Here is a 15,624-nt window from a genome sequence, read left to right on the forward strand (position 1 = left end):
CATTGTCTCAAACTTGTACTCGATCTTACCTCATCTAACAAAAGCACAGAGGACTTTATTATTTCCCTCCATTTCTCCAGCTCATTTTCATGGAAATGTTGCTGAGATTCCAAAAGCTGAGCCCATTCAATCTGCGTCTCTGGAAGTTTACTGCAACACACACGGAAAACATTCCTCACACAAGTATAGCTCATGTTCAAATTATGAAAATGTTTCATAATCAGTATTTTTTCCTAGGGAAAGCTAACTTGAAAAGCAAAATCAGAAAAATATTTTTTTTTTTGAAAATATGTTGAGTTAGGTTTATAAAAATAAAATAAAAAATACAATTGGGTAATAAAGTATGAACTTCAATCTTATGCAATGCTGCTTCTCAATTAAATTGATGTTGCAAGAAAACAAACAAAAATACAGATTACTAAAATCATGCTTTGCAGAGTGGCACAAATAGTGCAGGAAATAAACACAAATAAACAGATTCAAGGATCTAGTTACCTTTCATGAGATCTGAAACCCTGCCAGGAGGTCAAACTCTGAGCCGTGTATTCCAGCATCCATAGCTTATAAAACAGCATCATGTTCAAAAAGACCAGCAGCACCAGGCTGAGGAACAAAAGACGACTTACTCAGATCAGCTCATAAACCAATCGCCTACATCAAAAAAACTTGGTACAGCTGAAAATGTTTTGACAGCATTTATACACCATCATTAGCATCAATTTATGTTTCTGCCATGTTTTATAACCATGTTTTGTGTTTTTATTCAAATAAAGTTAAATAAATAAAACTCATTTTATAATAACTAAAAAGCTGTCCCTTGTCTTAGTTCACCCCGATCTCATGACATGTTTTTTTATACTGCAATGAGAGGATTCGTGAGCTTCCAAAACTTAGAAACGATGTAAACAGAAACCTTCTGACAATCTCCAGAATGCAAACACAAATATACACTGGAAAGTTTGCCAGATCTATATCGCCAATATGATAGTGAATAAAAAATATCTCGAGTTTTTCCCACGGGATCGGTTCTTATTAAGATTCATACAGATGAAAACATTGAATACCTTACACAAATCCTGCAGGATGCAATGAAAACAGAAGAGAGAAAAAACATGAAGCCAGTGTGTAGTAACAAATTCCAGCTGATCAACAGTCTGGGTTACTTATACAGTCACTTTGAAACATGTGAAAGAAACGGAGTAACCCTTTAATCTGACACAGGATGAAGATTAATCAGAAGGATATCAGCTCAAGACACTGAATGAAACATGCAGTGATGACTTTAAAAAGTCCTACTCTATACTTTTGTAGCATGCTACAGTATGCATACATCAAATTCTTGTGTTATACCAGAAACTGTCTTCATAAATGAGATGCACATGCTATAAATTAGCAATCTGGGAGAAAAGGATAAGGATAAGTTAAAAAGGATACGTTTTTTGCTGTCTAATTCCTGTGAGCAGGTTTCCCACTGAGAATACTCACACAGAGCTGATTATAAGCAGGAGTTTGGAAACACTGTAGAGAGCCAGGCCTTCAGATCTGTGCTCTGGGATGTGTCTGGTCTGTGTGGATCCTGCGACAACACATGCTTTATAATCAGTAACACAGAGAGAGCACTTCAAAAGTACAACAAAACAACATTATTATCCAAAGTAATGTCAGTAACACAGAGAGAGCACTTCAAAAGTACAACAAAACAACATTATTATCCAAAGTAATGTCGCACCTGCCACGTGTTTGATGCGATGGATGACACTCTTCTCTTCCTCAGGTGTGGTGACGGGGCTGAGCACCTCATCCAGGTGCTGCTGCCTCATGTGCGTCAGCTGCCGTTTCCTCCGCCTCATTGTAGCTGTGCGTAGCGCTTTGGATTTGGGAGACTGCTTGTGAGGTTCAGATAGCACCAGCTTTACCTTACTCAACTCCAGCTCTACACACACAGAGCAGAGAGAGAGAGAGAGAGAGAGAGAGAGAGAGAGAGAGATCATGTTCTGTTTTTTTATTATTTTAAGGTCTTTTATTATCAAATTAAATATTTTAAAATATTTTAAAATGTATGATCTGATTCTAATTTCATTTCAAGACCATTATTGGCATGAACATTGTTTATCTTCATCATTTTTATTTACATTTAGTCATTTAGCAGACACTTTTATCCAAAGCGACTTGCAAATGAGGACAATAGAAGCAATCAAACCAACAAAAGAGCAGCAATATATAAGTGTTGTGACAAGTCCCAGTTAGTCTAACACGTAGCAAAATATATATATAATCAAAATAAAACAAGTGGTTAGATTAGAAGAAGAATGAAAAGTGCAAGTGCTAGAGGGTTAGCCTTAGATTTTTATACTTAATTCATCAGTGTTATTTTATTAGTCCCTGCCAAAACTTACCTAGATACCTAAAATATTCATCCAGGCCACTCCAGAAGTTTCGCTCAATGAAGCCCTTGACCAGTCCCCATGGCTGCTTCCTGTAGCGTAGCTCAGCTGATACCCTTTTAGATTCGTGAGAAAAAACATAGCATTTTATCCTCACATGCTGTAAATGTTTTAGTAGATCACAGGTCATTACACATTATATTGATATTTATTGGATTTTAAGGTAAAGAATTAATTAAAATAGAGCACAAGCTTTACCTCAGGCGGCACTTGTTCTTGGCGACTCTGGTGAGCATGTAGCGGTTGAGCGTGTAAAAGTAATCGTGATACGGGACGTTGTGAGTAATCACCTCGGCGTCGATGATGTAGCACTCGCTCACTTGACTGGCCTTGTGCAAAGTCTAGAAGAAGAAGAAAAAAAAAACAGCTTTTCACAGCATCATCAGAAGACACAACTACATGAGACATGTCTTGTATGCTGTACGTGGCTTGTTTGTCTGCTCTGGTGAGCTCACCTGCGTCTCTGTGACTGCGGCCGTCTTTGGGGCCAGTGGATTGGAGAGGGAGACGGTGTACATGATCTCTCTGGTCTGATTACCAGTGTCCTCTTTCTTCCACGGGTGATAGACCACGTCTGAATAGAGTAAAAAAAGGTTAAATCAAAAAGAAAGAAAGAAAGGAAGGACGGACGGACAGATAGACAGACAATAACGGTCAACCTGAAAAGCGTCTCTGCTCCAGAAACTCTCTCATGAACTGGGATTCAGTGAAGAGGATGTCATGCAGTTTATCCACACTGAACTTGTACACTTCGTTAATGTACAGTTTCCCATTCAGATCTTCCTGGAAGGCTTGCACTTCCCCTGCTGAGATGACAGAAACAGGAAGAGTCCGTGTGTCACTCCAGATATGGTGCGGTATATAGAAATGGTAAAAATCTATTTTTGAGAGCGCGTACACACCCTCATCGTGCGTTTCCGACGAGTCGCTGAGTTCAGTGGGGAGGTCCTCATTGTCGTTGAAGTCAAGGGAGGGTGAGGGGGTGGGGACATGGGCGGAGCCACTAGTCTCTGGCAGCTTGTTGTCAGGTAACGGCAGAGGTAGGAGGTCTTCAGGGACACAGCCACTACAGTCCTCCACTGGGGGCACCTCAAACTACACAGACAGAAAGAATATCAATCACTCAAAACATGCGTTTTCCATTCAAACATTATGGTGTAGTGGTCAGGTATGGCAACCTTTTACAAACTACTATTCCCACAGTAATGCACTGATATGTTGTGTGGAGGGATCTGGTGCTTACGTTGACCAGCCCGTGCTCTGTGCTGTCCGTGGAATTCAGACTGTTGTTTGGGAAAACCCTCCTATGGAGCTGGGGGCTGATGTCCATTTTGGCGTCTGGGGTTTTGGGGCAGTTGTCATTGGTCTCGTTCTCTTCTGTGGGAATCTCCTCACAGTACCTGCACCAGGGAGAAGGGCAACAGCTGCAGGTCAAGATTACCAGCTCGAGCAGAAGAATAGACCCTCTCCCACAAATAGCAATGGAATGGACCGATGGATAGTGGGTGAAAAGGGGATATGAAGATGTCTAGAGCAAATTAATGATCATATGAATATTGGATGAACCAAGTTTGACATATCTGATTGGGTACTTTTGATTTGTTGATTTTGATGGTGTTTTTAATTTATTGAATCGTGAGAGGCTAAATATATATTTTAAAACAAGTCTCTTATGCACACCAAGGCTGCATTCATTTAATCAAAAATACAGTAAAAGCAGTAATAATGCTAAATATTTTTACAATGTAAAATAACAGTTTTCTATTTTAATATATTAGAAAATGTCATTTATTTCTGTGGTTCAAAGCTGAATTTTCAGCATCATTACTCCATTCTTCAGTGTCGCATGAAAATTGAGAAATCTCTTAAATGACTGTTTGCTGGACCTCTTCCTACAAAGCTGTGAGAGAGGGTGGAGATTTGTAAATTATGAATCACCTAAATGGTTGAACATTCGTGACGGGGGAAAACTCACCCCATGGTGTTGAAATCGTCATCAGGAGGTACATAATCTTCATCATCACTGGTCAGACCCAGTTCATTCCCATAACACTGATGGACAAAGTGCCACAGCTCTTTGGGACACAATGGCTAGATAAAAATGAGAAACAGAGACACAGTGGGTGAACATGGCAACCAAGCATTTGTTTTCAATGGATCACTGGATATAATGCCATGTCTTGTCCAACCTTTTCCAGTAGGGCATTTTGCCAGAGTCTGAACATCATCATGTACGTCCGATCTCTTGCCCCGAATGAGGTAAAAAAGTGCTAGAGGAGAAAATGTGGATATTTAGTATTGGTACACTACTTAAAGTCAAAGTCAAAGGCCTGTGTTTACCTTTTCACCATCTGTGCACAGCTGGATGGCATTGGGGATGAGTCTAGCCGTCTTCTCTTTCGTCATGGAGCAAACATCTTTCAACCTCACAGTCAGCTACACACACAAGAAAACAAAGAAAACTCAACAAACCAGCAGCAGCCACATCTCAAAACAGTGTGTTCAATGTATATGACTCTATTTACAAAGTTAAAAAGACCAACAAAATAAAGGGGGCACAAAATAGCTGCATCCCTTCACACAGCTTTCAGATTCAGCGGTTCAAGAATATGGCATGAGTTGACGACTGATTGTAACTGATGCCCTCTGAGATGAGAGTAATTCATCAACTCACCAGCGTTTCCCAGCGGAATATGTTGCTATAGAAGCAGAGCCAGTTTTCAGAGAGGTAGAGGCGACCCTGCAGGAGGATATCTCTCTGCAGGGCACAGGAGTAGTCTGTCAGGATGAGGCGAGAGGTCAGAGGTTACGAATGTTAAGATACAGCAGCCCCTTTCATGCTTTTTTTTTTTTTACACATCTTTTTCAAATCACACACACCAAAAATGTAATTAGCTATCACTAGTTTGAAAAAAATTAAATACTAATTTAAAGCTGTGAAAATTTTAATTCCTACAGTATTATACCGTAGCATAAAGATCAAATATAAGACTCACCCACAATGAGGCGCTCTGTGTCAGGCAGCTGCTTAAAGAGCTTCCTGAAGTCTTCATTTCGCTGTTTGTATGTGGGACTCAAAACCTGAAAGACAAGAGGAGAGAGAGAATGAGACACAAACATCCAGACACAGACAAAACAGCATTTCCCAAAAGGTACAAAGTAGACAAACTGTGAAGGGTCATTCTAAAAAACAGGTGCCATTTGTGTCCCCCATATACAACATAAAAAGTTTTTACAATATTTATTTTTTTCAATGCTCTGTTGGCTTCATTATCTACACCAAGGTACTGGATAAGTACTTCAGATCCTCTGCAGGCCTGTCCTGACTGAAACCACCAACAGTTTGCGAGATGCTCATGATCTAACATAACAAAATCCAAACAAAAGGAGGGAGATAACTCTTTTCTCTACTCCTCTCTGATTGGTTGCTTACAGCAGGAACGCTCTCAGAATCCCGGTCCGTCCAATCACACGGAGGCACTTCGGGTTGTTGGACCTCCTCCCAGTCATAGAACCAATCAGACTCTGCTTCAAAACTGAGGATTTCCATCGCTCCTGTCCAGCGTTGGAGTCGATGCCACTTGTCTCACTTGTCTCCTGAGGTGTAATGCTTCACAACATGTGCGCTGAGATCCAGTGCAGTTTCACCATGCTCTGAAATGACCTGGAGTAACCTGTGCAACTGTTCTTTGGCATTATCTATTTTGCTGTTTAAGTAAGTCTCAGCACATAAACACCATGAAAACAATCTTCCACAGACAGCAGGAAAAATCCTCACACTAAAATACACACATCGCTCTTGACAATAAAAATGGAGCACGTTTTCCTCAGGAAATGAGTCAAATTTTTAACAAGACACAGAGGACAGTTAGTGGTAACATGGAGCAATGTCCGTCCTTTGGAATTGATCACTTGATGCTCTCAGAATGGAAATGTCCCTTGCAGCTGCTCTCTTCTTGTTTTAGGGTTTACACCTGCTGATCCACCAAATTTACAAAATACAAGAAGCAGTTCCAGATCCAGTCAACAACTGAGGAATGTTGCCACTTTACAGTGTTTTAGATCCAAACGGTTCAAGGTTTTCAATCCGGTTATCTAATGCATGGCGAGAAAATATCAATTCTGTCAAGAAAAACTAAATTGTTACACTGTTAACCTAGAAATATCCAGAGGCAAACATTCGTTTACACAAATCCAAAAATATAAAAGTGTTTGACTGCTTGAGGAAAAAACTCTTCTCTTCAGACAAAGAAAAAATTCTTTCTTCAGCATGCATATTCAAAATTGCATGCATTAATATCCTTGCAAGCCAAGATGCGTTCGTCTGCCACGAGCAATTTTGAGTAAATTTCTTCCAAGAGGATGCAAAATTTCTCTCCAACTTGAGCTGGAGCAACCCTTTACTATGGCAGGAAAGAGTTCTCACTGAGATTTTCTACAAAACAATTCTGCCAAGAGGAGTGGGAGTGGCCTGAGAGAATGTTTGTGTGTGAGAAACAGGGAGGGGGAGGAGCTCGGGAAGCCAGCTGGCCAACAGAACGCCAAGGGGACGAGAGAGGAGGGGCCGTGTCAGATGTAGTAAACTCCTTGCTTCAGGCTGTACATTTTTCTCACTCATGATCGAAGAGCTGTGAGATTTATACGCTTCTCCTAGGACTGTCATTACACCCCTCCCCATCCCGGGTCAACCTAGATTTGACATCTCTCCAGAAATGTAGCAAAAACACCATTTATACTGCACTGATAGTCAGTTTCCTGAAGACCATTAGGTGCTTAATGACTGAACAAGACACTTCAGCTTCCACTAATGTTTTCATTTCATCACAAAGCCCAAAAAATTCGCATGAAAAGGAGAAATTTTTTTGGTTTCATGAAGTGGGAGTAAGAGATCAAAACAGTGGGCGGTGGAGGAAAATATAGGATGGCGAGATAAAGAAAGTTTGAGAGAGAATCACAGAGGCCCCCATTGTGCACAAGTCATTTTATGGTGTTAGTGTTTAGACACGGCCAAGGACAACGCCTCAGTCTTCCCGCTCTCCCTCATACTCGCACTCTCACGGGGTGAACGAACTCTAGTTAACTTCCTGCGCTAGAGGAAGGGGGGACGACGAGGGGATGCCAAATGGGTGAATCATCTCTCATTCTGGCCTCTCCTTCAATCCCCTTTCAAGCAAAACATCTGAGGCAGACTCATTGTTCAGCTCAGGAGCAAGACACACTTAGTAAAACCCTATCATTGCATTTGTTTCGAAAGCTCTAAGAGAGTCCCTTATTTGAACAATTTTGGTACTATGTCGGGTTGTCACTTGATGCCCAATGTCGAGCCTGGGTCATATAGGTATTCCATTTGAGATAGTTACCGAAATCTAAATCTGGAGATATAGAAGGACGAGTCCTGTTCTTCTCAAGATTTTTCTTCCGCTGGCTTAGCGTCATGGGGAGTTTTTTTTTTTTTTCTTTTCTTGCCACAGCTGCTCTTCGCATGTTCACTCAGGGTCTGAAGGCCTAATGCATCATTTTCTGTAGAAGTCTTTGAAACGTAATGGATTGTAAAATGAGCAATTCAAATAAAAATGACTCAACCCTCCCCGCGACCACATGGGATTTGATTAAACTATACAGTCCTGTAGTTGAAAATGTTATTTCTTCACTGATTCCCTAATGGAATGGATGTCAGAAGAGTGTTTTAAAGTTGACATCTTACAGCTTGTGTCCGTCTCATCTGTCCACTCAGGAAAAACTAAAATGAGCAAAGTTGAATGTTTTCTGATAAGCGCACACTTGGAGGGAGTCCTAGAATCATTGTTTCCTGCTGATCTTTATTAACAGGGACTGTTATCTGTTATCACACAGCTTTTGGTGTCCACACATCCTGTTTTCTCTTCGTTTACGGAGACATGCAGAAGCTTCATTCAGACTGCCCTTGTACCTCCCTAACATTTTTAAGCCAAGTTTAAACCATCATCCATTCTATTGTCAAAATTTGGTCTGCTCAACTGAGTGATTCTAGGGAAAATGGGATAAAATGTAAAAAAACATAAATGTAAAACTAAAATGTAGGGATAAAATGTAGACAATATGATTACATTTCTTAAGATTTTTCTAGAGAGAGAGAGAAAATTCTTTGACTTGAGTTTCAGGAGAGACCTCAAAATCTCATCAAATGCATCAAATTCCTCCAGAATCAAATGATCTGAGCTATACCATGCTTAGAAAAATTCATTCGTATATGTATTATGTTCGAGCAGTAACACAGCCTGATCCATGGCAGAAAAAGAAACTGTTTATTTGAGAGAGAGAACACTGCAGTCTTTGTTCTGCTGTTCTGCAGTGCACTTTCATCGAGATGGCCCAGAGGTTATGACCGACCATAACACACTGACAAAACATCACAAAGGCACTTGTGAAATGCTGAAAAAAATGTCGTGAAGAGCTGCCTGACCCGAAGAAAAAAAAAATCAATTCTTTCCCACAGGAAAATAAATGCTGGGAAAATCAGGTCAAACATCCAGCTTTAGAGAAGAAATAGGTAATTATTTCCAACATGTCTGTGAAAGCAGTTGAACTCAAACAACACTGGGAGGCGACATCATCCTACAACCAATAAAGCCTTTCCAGTCCTGCCCAATGTTGTGCAATGTAACAATGTTTATCGTAACCCCTGAGCATTCCTGTACAATTTGCCTAGAAGGCCTACAAAACACATACCGAAAGTAAACTTCATGCTGTTCTTGAACCATTTGGAGTATACAGTATGCATGGTTTTGGTCTCTTTTGAAAGGTGACACTTTGAGGTTTGTTCTGTTTAGGAAAGTCACTGTAAGAACTTACTGAACTGGATAAGGAAAAAAAATATTTTGCCCATTTTTTTTTTTATTTTTTTTTTCAGAAACAGATGTTGACTAGTCTCATGTAGCCTCTATAGTTGACTATAGCTGAAAGCTATTAGCTAAAAAAAACACAATGGGATCACAGCATGAAGCCTTGTTGGCAAAGACACTGATTATACCTGCTTTCCAAAGTTATAACTTTTTTTTTTTTAAGTTGTATGTCACAAAGTTACAGTGAAACACTAACAGGTTAAAGAGAATGAAAACAAATATAGTGAAAGTAACCATGTGGCTTATGGGCTATTATGTGCAAAAAGGTGCTAACTGCTAACATATATGAGAGTATATCTCATATTTAGGACAAACTGGATAATGTACTTTCCCCGCAGCAGTTCTCTCTGTGTCCTCCACAATTTTTCAGATCGAATTTTTATCAAACTAGGCCTCACTGTATATCGATATAGATGATATTGCATAATACGATGTCGTTTATGAAAATATATATTGATATATCATACAAACTCAGTACACTGTCCAGCCCTAAATGCCGATATCATACAAACACACAACACTGAATATTTAAAAAAATCACTGATATAAATAGAACATAGAAAAGAATAAAAATAGACTTACGTTATACCAGCTTTGACTTTTCTGTGAGTTTGAAGAATCCGAATTTGATGGTGGAAGAAACAAGAGAGGAACAGAGGAACATTAGAGTGGGTTTTTAAGGGAGTCATTCAAATACATAAAAACACATACATTTGACTATCTACATATTATACACACACCACAGGGTTTAACTCTGAATGTGCAGGTATACCTGTGTGTTGCATCCAGATTACTCTATCTATCTATCTATCTATCTATCTATCTATCTATCTATCTATCTATCTATCTATCTATCTATCTATCTATCTATCTATCTATCTATCTATCTATCTATCTATCAAAAATGTTTGATCAGCACAGGTATAAGTGCACTTCATTTGAGCATATCCTAAAGGATCACTGGTGCTTGTACCATTGCACATTCCTCATACACAACGCTTCCACAAGGGGGCAGTATTTACTCTAAATTAAACTTTTTCTATAAAATGTTGCTAACCGTTTTGTGCATTTTATAGAGAACTGATCTACAACATCACAAGTAGCTCAAAACAACCTCAGCAGTGATTATGATACAGGTTTACGGTACACATACGCAAATAAAGACCTAAAAGCAATCTCTGCATTGAGCATTGGACAGAGCATCAGGACTCTACAGTTCTCTACTGCGGACTCTTCTCACGGGATTTAAGGCCACACATATTGAGTTCTTACTTTAATCAGGTTTAATCTGTCATACTGGAGAGAGAGTTCATCAAGAGTAAGAGGTTAGGTGTGAGATGTTTTACTAATATATGTTTTTCTGCCTCTGCGACACAAGTTATGCGTCTCTACTATGGCATCGGTAACTGAAATCTGATTTGGTTTGATGCTGCCTCGGTACAGTTTGTTGTCTATTACAAGTGAACTTTTTTCATAGTGATTCAGACACACTTGAATACATTTAACTTGGCATTACTAGCTAGCTTCACACTGGGTTTGTTTATTATGTACTACTGTAGGTTAGCACAGACAGGTGAAGCAGAGCATAATGGGATGGCTCACAGGCAGGGTGGAAGTACAGTAGAGAAGAAAAGAGTGATGCTTACTTTAGACAGTCTCTTGTGGGACTAGCATGCATGAGAGGAAGAACAGATATCAGAAAACAAATAAAAAGAAAACTATGAATAAGTGCAGAGAAATGAAAAAAAAAAGAAAATAACAACTGTTGGGTGGTAAAGCTTCTCCACATAACAGAAGAGATGTTCTGCGAATTACTCCTGTACACGAGGTGCTGATGGATATGACATGATTATCCAACGATCGCCAACTTCAAATCAGACCAGAATGTAATGTGCCTCACATTGGGACAGGCATAAAGTATTTCTCAAATGATATCCTCTTGTAAAGCATACCTTTTCATAAAATGCATTGTTCTTCTTGAAGAGGAGAACTTAACCTTTCATCTTGGAAATGAAATCCTTTAACAGATGCAATGGTATGAAAATGAAAGCAAGAGCTCGGTTTCAAAATCTACTGAGCTGCCACGCTGTCTACTGTACACCTTTAGAAGCAAAATATTTAAGTTGAAATTAAAATACTAAATAAGATAATTTAATATAATTAGTAATATATATATATATATATATATATATATATATATATATATATGTTTGTTGCTAAACTTATGCTCTATCAAGTACTAGATATATTGTGTAAAACAGTCAATTCATTTATATATATATATATATATATATATATATATATATATATATATATATATATATATATATATATATATATATATATATATATACATACACACACACACACACACACACACACAGTATATAGGTAATTATTTATTTATAAATGACATCATCATCGACTTGTCTGGGACTACCTTTTCCTCAATGAATATGTTGCTAAAATAATATGTCTAAATTAATTTTTTAGTAGGCAGCTCACGGGGTTTTGAACTCAATTTACTGGAAAACTAAAACTGCAAACACCGTTATCATGTATGAACATGTGGATTATCATCTCTATGAGTACACATCATCTGCAATTTTAAAACGCGACGCAGAATTGAGTTTAAAAACCTGCACTGATAAGAAATTGAATCCCATCGTAGCAATAAATGTGCAAGACATGCAGTATATGAAAACGGAGAGAGCAGAAGTACAGTAAGTACAGTCACACATGTTTACTTTGGAGTTCTTCCCTGCGGGGCGGGTGCTGTGAAGCGACTGGCTGTAGGTGCGCTGGATGGCCTGTTCCGGGGTGGAGGGGGCTTTATCAGAGGAATGATCGGAGCTCTTTTCCACCATGTTCTCTCCCTCTGGACTCTGGGGCGTTGGGGAGCGCAGGCGTTTATGCAGGACAGGCGAGCAGGCTGGCGAGCTGCGGTTCGAGTTACTGGCAGTGCTACAGAAACAAGACAAATATCCAGTAAAACACAGATTCTAGACTTCACAAGGAATACAAATGTTTGTTGGGAAGTAAGCACATAACTTCCAGACACACTGATCAGTGGTGCTCATGTGGGAGATGGTTCAAGTTTTCTTTAAGCCGGCAAAACAACAGAAGTCAACCACCAAAACAAAAGTGCGCGCACACACACACACACACACACACACACATTTTCCTAGCAGGCCACTCATTGGCCTTTCACCTCTGCCCTTTCAGCTTAGGAATGTATTCAGATTGACATCTCACAGCTCTGACCAAACACACAACAGCGGGGGTCACATCAAGAACCACTGCAGTACTGCTGGGAATTTCCACATCACTGACATTATCATATTATCTTTAGAAGACACAAGACTGAGAATGTAAAAAGTTTTACAAATAAGGACCATGGAAGCAATCACAATAGAGCAACGATATGCAAGTGCTATAACAAGTCTCAGTTAGCTTAAAAGGGTCATCGGATGCCCATTTTCCACAAGTTGATATGATTCTTTTGGTCAAAATTTCTCAGTGGTAGTGTAAAACAATGCCCTTCTTTTACCCTGTCAAAAACAGCTCTTTTCAGAGCAAGCTGTTTTGTAGATTTTCCTTTAAATGTTAATGAGCTTTGCTGACCCCGCCCCCTCTTCAGAGTTAATCTCAGAGAGACGGTTTACTTTAGCCGCATTCATCGTGAAACTTGCTAATTAGCACATTATTAGGAAAGGAGATTTGCAAAGATTCAACAAAAAAACATATACTCGCTTCTTCCGTTGCTGAAACTGGATCACGAATGATTCACGCGGACATGGACGTATTTAGGTAGACCGGGGATGTGTGACGTGTGGGTAGACGTCTCTGTGGCGTCACACAGATAGGCATCTGAGATCGGCTCGATTTGAGAAAGGGGAAATGGTTTAACGAGATAAAATACAAAAACCACTAGGTGGATTTTAATCATTATAGGGTGGTTGTGAACACACACCGCCAACACACATTTCAGTTCAAGCAACTTGTAAAAGTGCATGTAGCATCCGATGACCCCTTTAATGCAGTTCTACACTTGTACTGCCTCATTTTATTTCTCTAAAGAGCTTTCAGGAGAAGCATCGAAGTAGGCAAAGTTAATAAAGCACACACTGTAAATAAAGCATAACTGAGAACTCCATTAATTATTCTATAATGAAGAGTAACCTCTAGACATTAAAGTCGTCTTCTGGGAAAAACCATCAGAATGACACCCACTGGCTGACCTCAAACACACAGAATTGCTCACAAAGGTCAAGATCATGTTAATAACACTGAAAATGAAAAGGTTTTTTTCAATCAGAAGGGGAAGCACTTCATCTATCTCTATCTCAATCTCTCCATGCAGCAATCCTCCATCTTCCTGCTGTCAGCCCTTCATCTGTCCCTCAGAGCGGGCACCGATCTTAATTATTAATGTTCTGTACCTGAGCTAAGAGCTGCCCGGCTGGAAAAACAAACACAGTGTGACAAAAGAGAGATAAAGCGAGAGAGAGAGAGAGAGAGAGAGCAGATAAAACACAGCAACTCATAAAACACCTCACAATATCTCTGGTTTCATATCAGCCTAATGCACTTGTGCACTCAGGCAGCCGTTCCCTCCCAGAACACACATCCACATGTTGTACAAGGTTCTGACGGCAAATAAATCACTGCAGATGAAACCTTTATAGAAACAGTGGCATCAAATTACTGGTACATATGTCTACATCTGTCCTGCTGTCAAGAATCTGTTAGATCAGCTGCTTAAATGTTTTCTTGACCATCATCAAATTTCATATACAAAGTGAGGATGAGAAGCACAGTTCTGGCAAATGAACTGCAAAGTTGTTGATTTGAAATTCTGTTGTATTTATGTCTAAATAAGTAGTCTAAATACTAATAAAAATCGTTTTTAAATGCCATTAGTGAATTTAGGCATCACAACTTTTATAAGGTACAGTATGGAAAGTGTGATCTAAAATGTAAAAACATACTAAACAAGCATGCAGAATTAAATAATCAATATTGACTGATAAATTAATAGTATATATTTTAAGAATAAATTGTAAAAAAATATATTTTTTTTAAATATATTATTATAGTATATATATTATATATATATTATAGGATTATTATAGTAAACTAAAAATAAAACCATAACATTTTCATTACATGAAATAAAAAATGTTAACTATAATAATATAAAATAATAATAATAATAAAATAAAAAAATAAAAAAAAAGTTGACAAGGCGACATTTCTCATTTTCCTTCAGGTTAACTTAACTAAAATAATGTAAACTGATATAAAATAAAGTTATATAGACATTTTATAATTCTCTGGAGATATTCTTCTGTACTCTTTTTTTATTATTATTATTATGTATGAATTATTCCTCTTACAAATCTGAACTGTGTACCTTTTTTCCTGTGTTTTTTTTATGGTTCCTTTTTATATTTGTGCTATAATCCCAATTTAGTAAACATAATTATTACAAAAAAAAAAAATACAAATATGTAAATAAAAATTTTACATTTTACCAAAAAACTAATAGTGTCTCTATGATGCTAAAATAAAACTGCTACCCAATAGTTGTGCACTAGATAGTACATATATTGTGCAAAGTGTGTGAATTATTATTATTATTTTTTTTTTCGAATCTACAGTACATACCGCACAGAGTCCAATAAGCAGGTACCTCATAATCCATTCAAAACATGTCTTCTACAAAAGCTTTGTCTATCATGTTGAGCACCTGATGTTAGTGATAAAAGGTCTTTATCAAACTATAGAAAAAAAGCAGTTATTATGGCTGGCTGTCTGGCTCTCCTCACCTCTCACCTGTCATAGCGCCACTCATTAGGGACCTAATGACAGGCCACTGAGGCGTATTCACATGTATATGTGTGAATGCAGTTTTCACATTTGTGCTTAAATGTTGAGACTAAAAAACCAACACACATCTAAGTGTGCAACACACTTCTGGTCTAAGAAAGTGTTTTTTTCTCCAACCACCAGTTGGAGGTTAAAGCTCTCTCACGCTAGCCTACATAGAGAGCAAAAAGCAGTGATAAACATCTTTCTCACACTGGTTGAAGGGGTGAAAATGCTCGTATGTGATGCAAAAAAAAAAAAAATGCTTGCAACATGCAGAAAATGGATGCATCGCTCTGGTCAAATGACGCATATCAGATATTCTTCTAAAAACATCATCAAATTCATCCAGTTCCAAGAAGGACTGCTGAGATGGGTTTAAAGATGCTGGTAGCATCAAAGAAATCACTCAGATAAATATTGAAAGG

At 38.5% G+C, this 15,624-nt stretch overlaps 1 protein-coding gene across 8 annotated transcripts in view; it reads right to left on the minus strand.

Moving 5' to 3' along the window:
• LOC128020944 (protein Aster-B) overlaps nt 1-15,624 on the minus strand; it is a 50,021-nt gene that overhangs the window by 3,897 nt on the left and 30,500 nt on the right. For 3 of the 8 annotated variants that reach the window (XM_052607772.1, XM_052607771.1, XM_052607769.1), the window contains 17 exons: nt 12,073-12,289; nt 9,908-9,928; nt 5,441-5,525; nt 5,119-5,222; nt 4,785-4,880; nt 4,634-4,714; nt 4,420-4,535; nt 3,688-3,844; nt 3,347-3,539; nt 3,104-3,247; nt 2,900-3,018; nt 2,643-2,785; nt 2,397-2,500; nt 1,730-1,933; nt 1,486-1,576; nt 496-603; nt 30-150 (listed from right to left, as the gene is read on the minus strand). In XM_052607772.1, coding sequence (XP_052463732.1) covers nt 30-150; nt 496-603; nt 1,486-1,576; nt 1,730-1,933; nt 2,397-2,500; nt 2,643-2,785; nt 2,900-3,018; nt 3,104-3,247; nt 3,347-3,539; nt 3,688-3,844; nt 4,420-4,535; nt 4,634-4,714; nt 4,785-4,880; nt 5,119-5,222; nt 5,441-5,525; nt 9,908-9,928; nt 12,073-12,289 — 2,104 coding nt within the window. Of the gene's footprint in view, nt 1-29; nt 151-495; nt 604-1,485; nt 1,577-1,729; nt 1,934-2,396; nt 2,501-2,642; nt 2,786-2,899; nt 3,019-3,103; nt 3,251-3,346; nt 3,540-3,687; nt 3,869-4,419; nt 4,536-4,633; nt 4,715-4,784; nt 4,881-5,118; nt 5,223-5,440; nt 5,526-9,907; nt 9,929-12,072; nt 12,290-15,624 lie in introns of all 8 variants that reach the window. The other 5 variants (XM_052607770.1, XM_052607764.1, XM_052607767.1 and 2 more) reach the window with 3 other exon arrangements.

The sequence above is a fragment of the Carassius gibelio genome, chromosome A10 (assembly GCF_023724105.1).
Source record: "Carassius gibelio isolate Cgi1373 ecotype wild population from Czech Republic chromosome A10, carGib1.2-hapl.c, whole genome shotgun sequence".
NCBI classification, from domain to species: Eukaryota; Metazoa; Chordata; class Actinopteri; order Cypriniformes; family Cyprinidae; genus Carassius; species Carassius gibelio.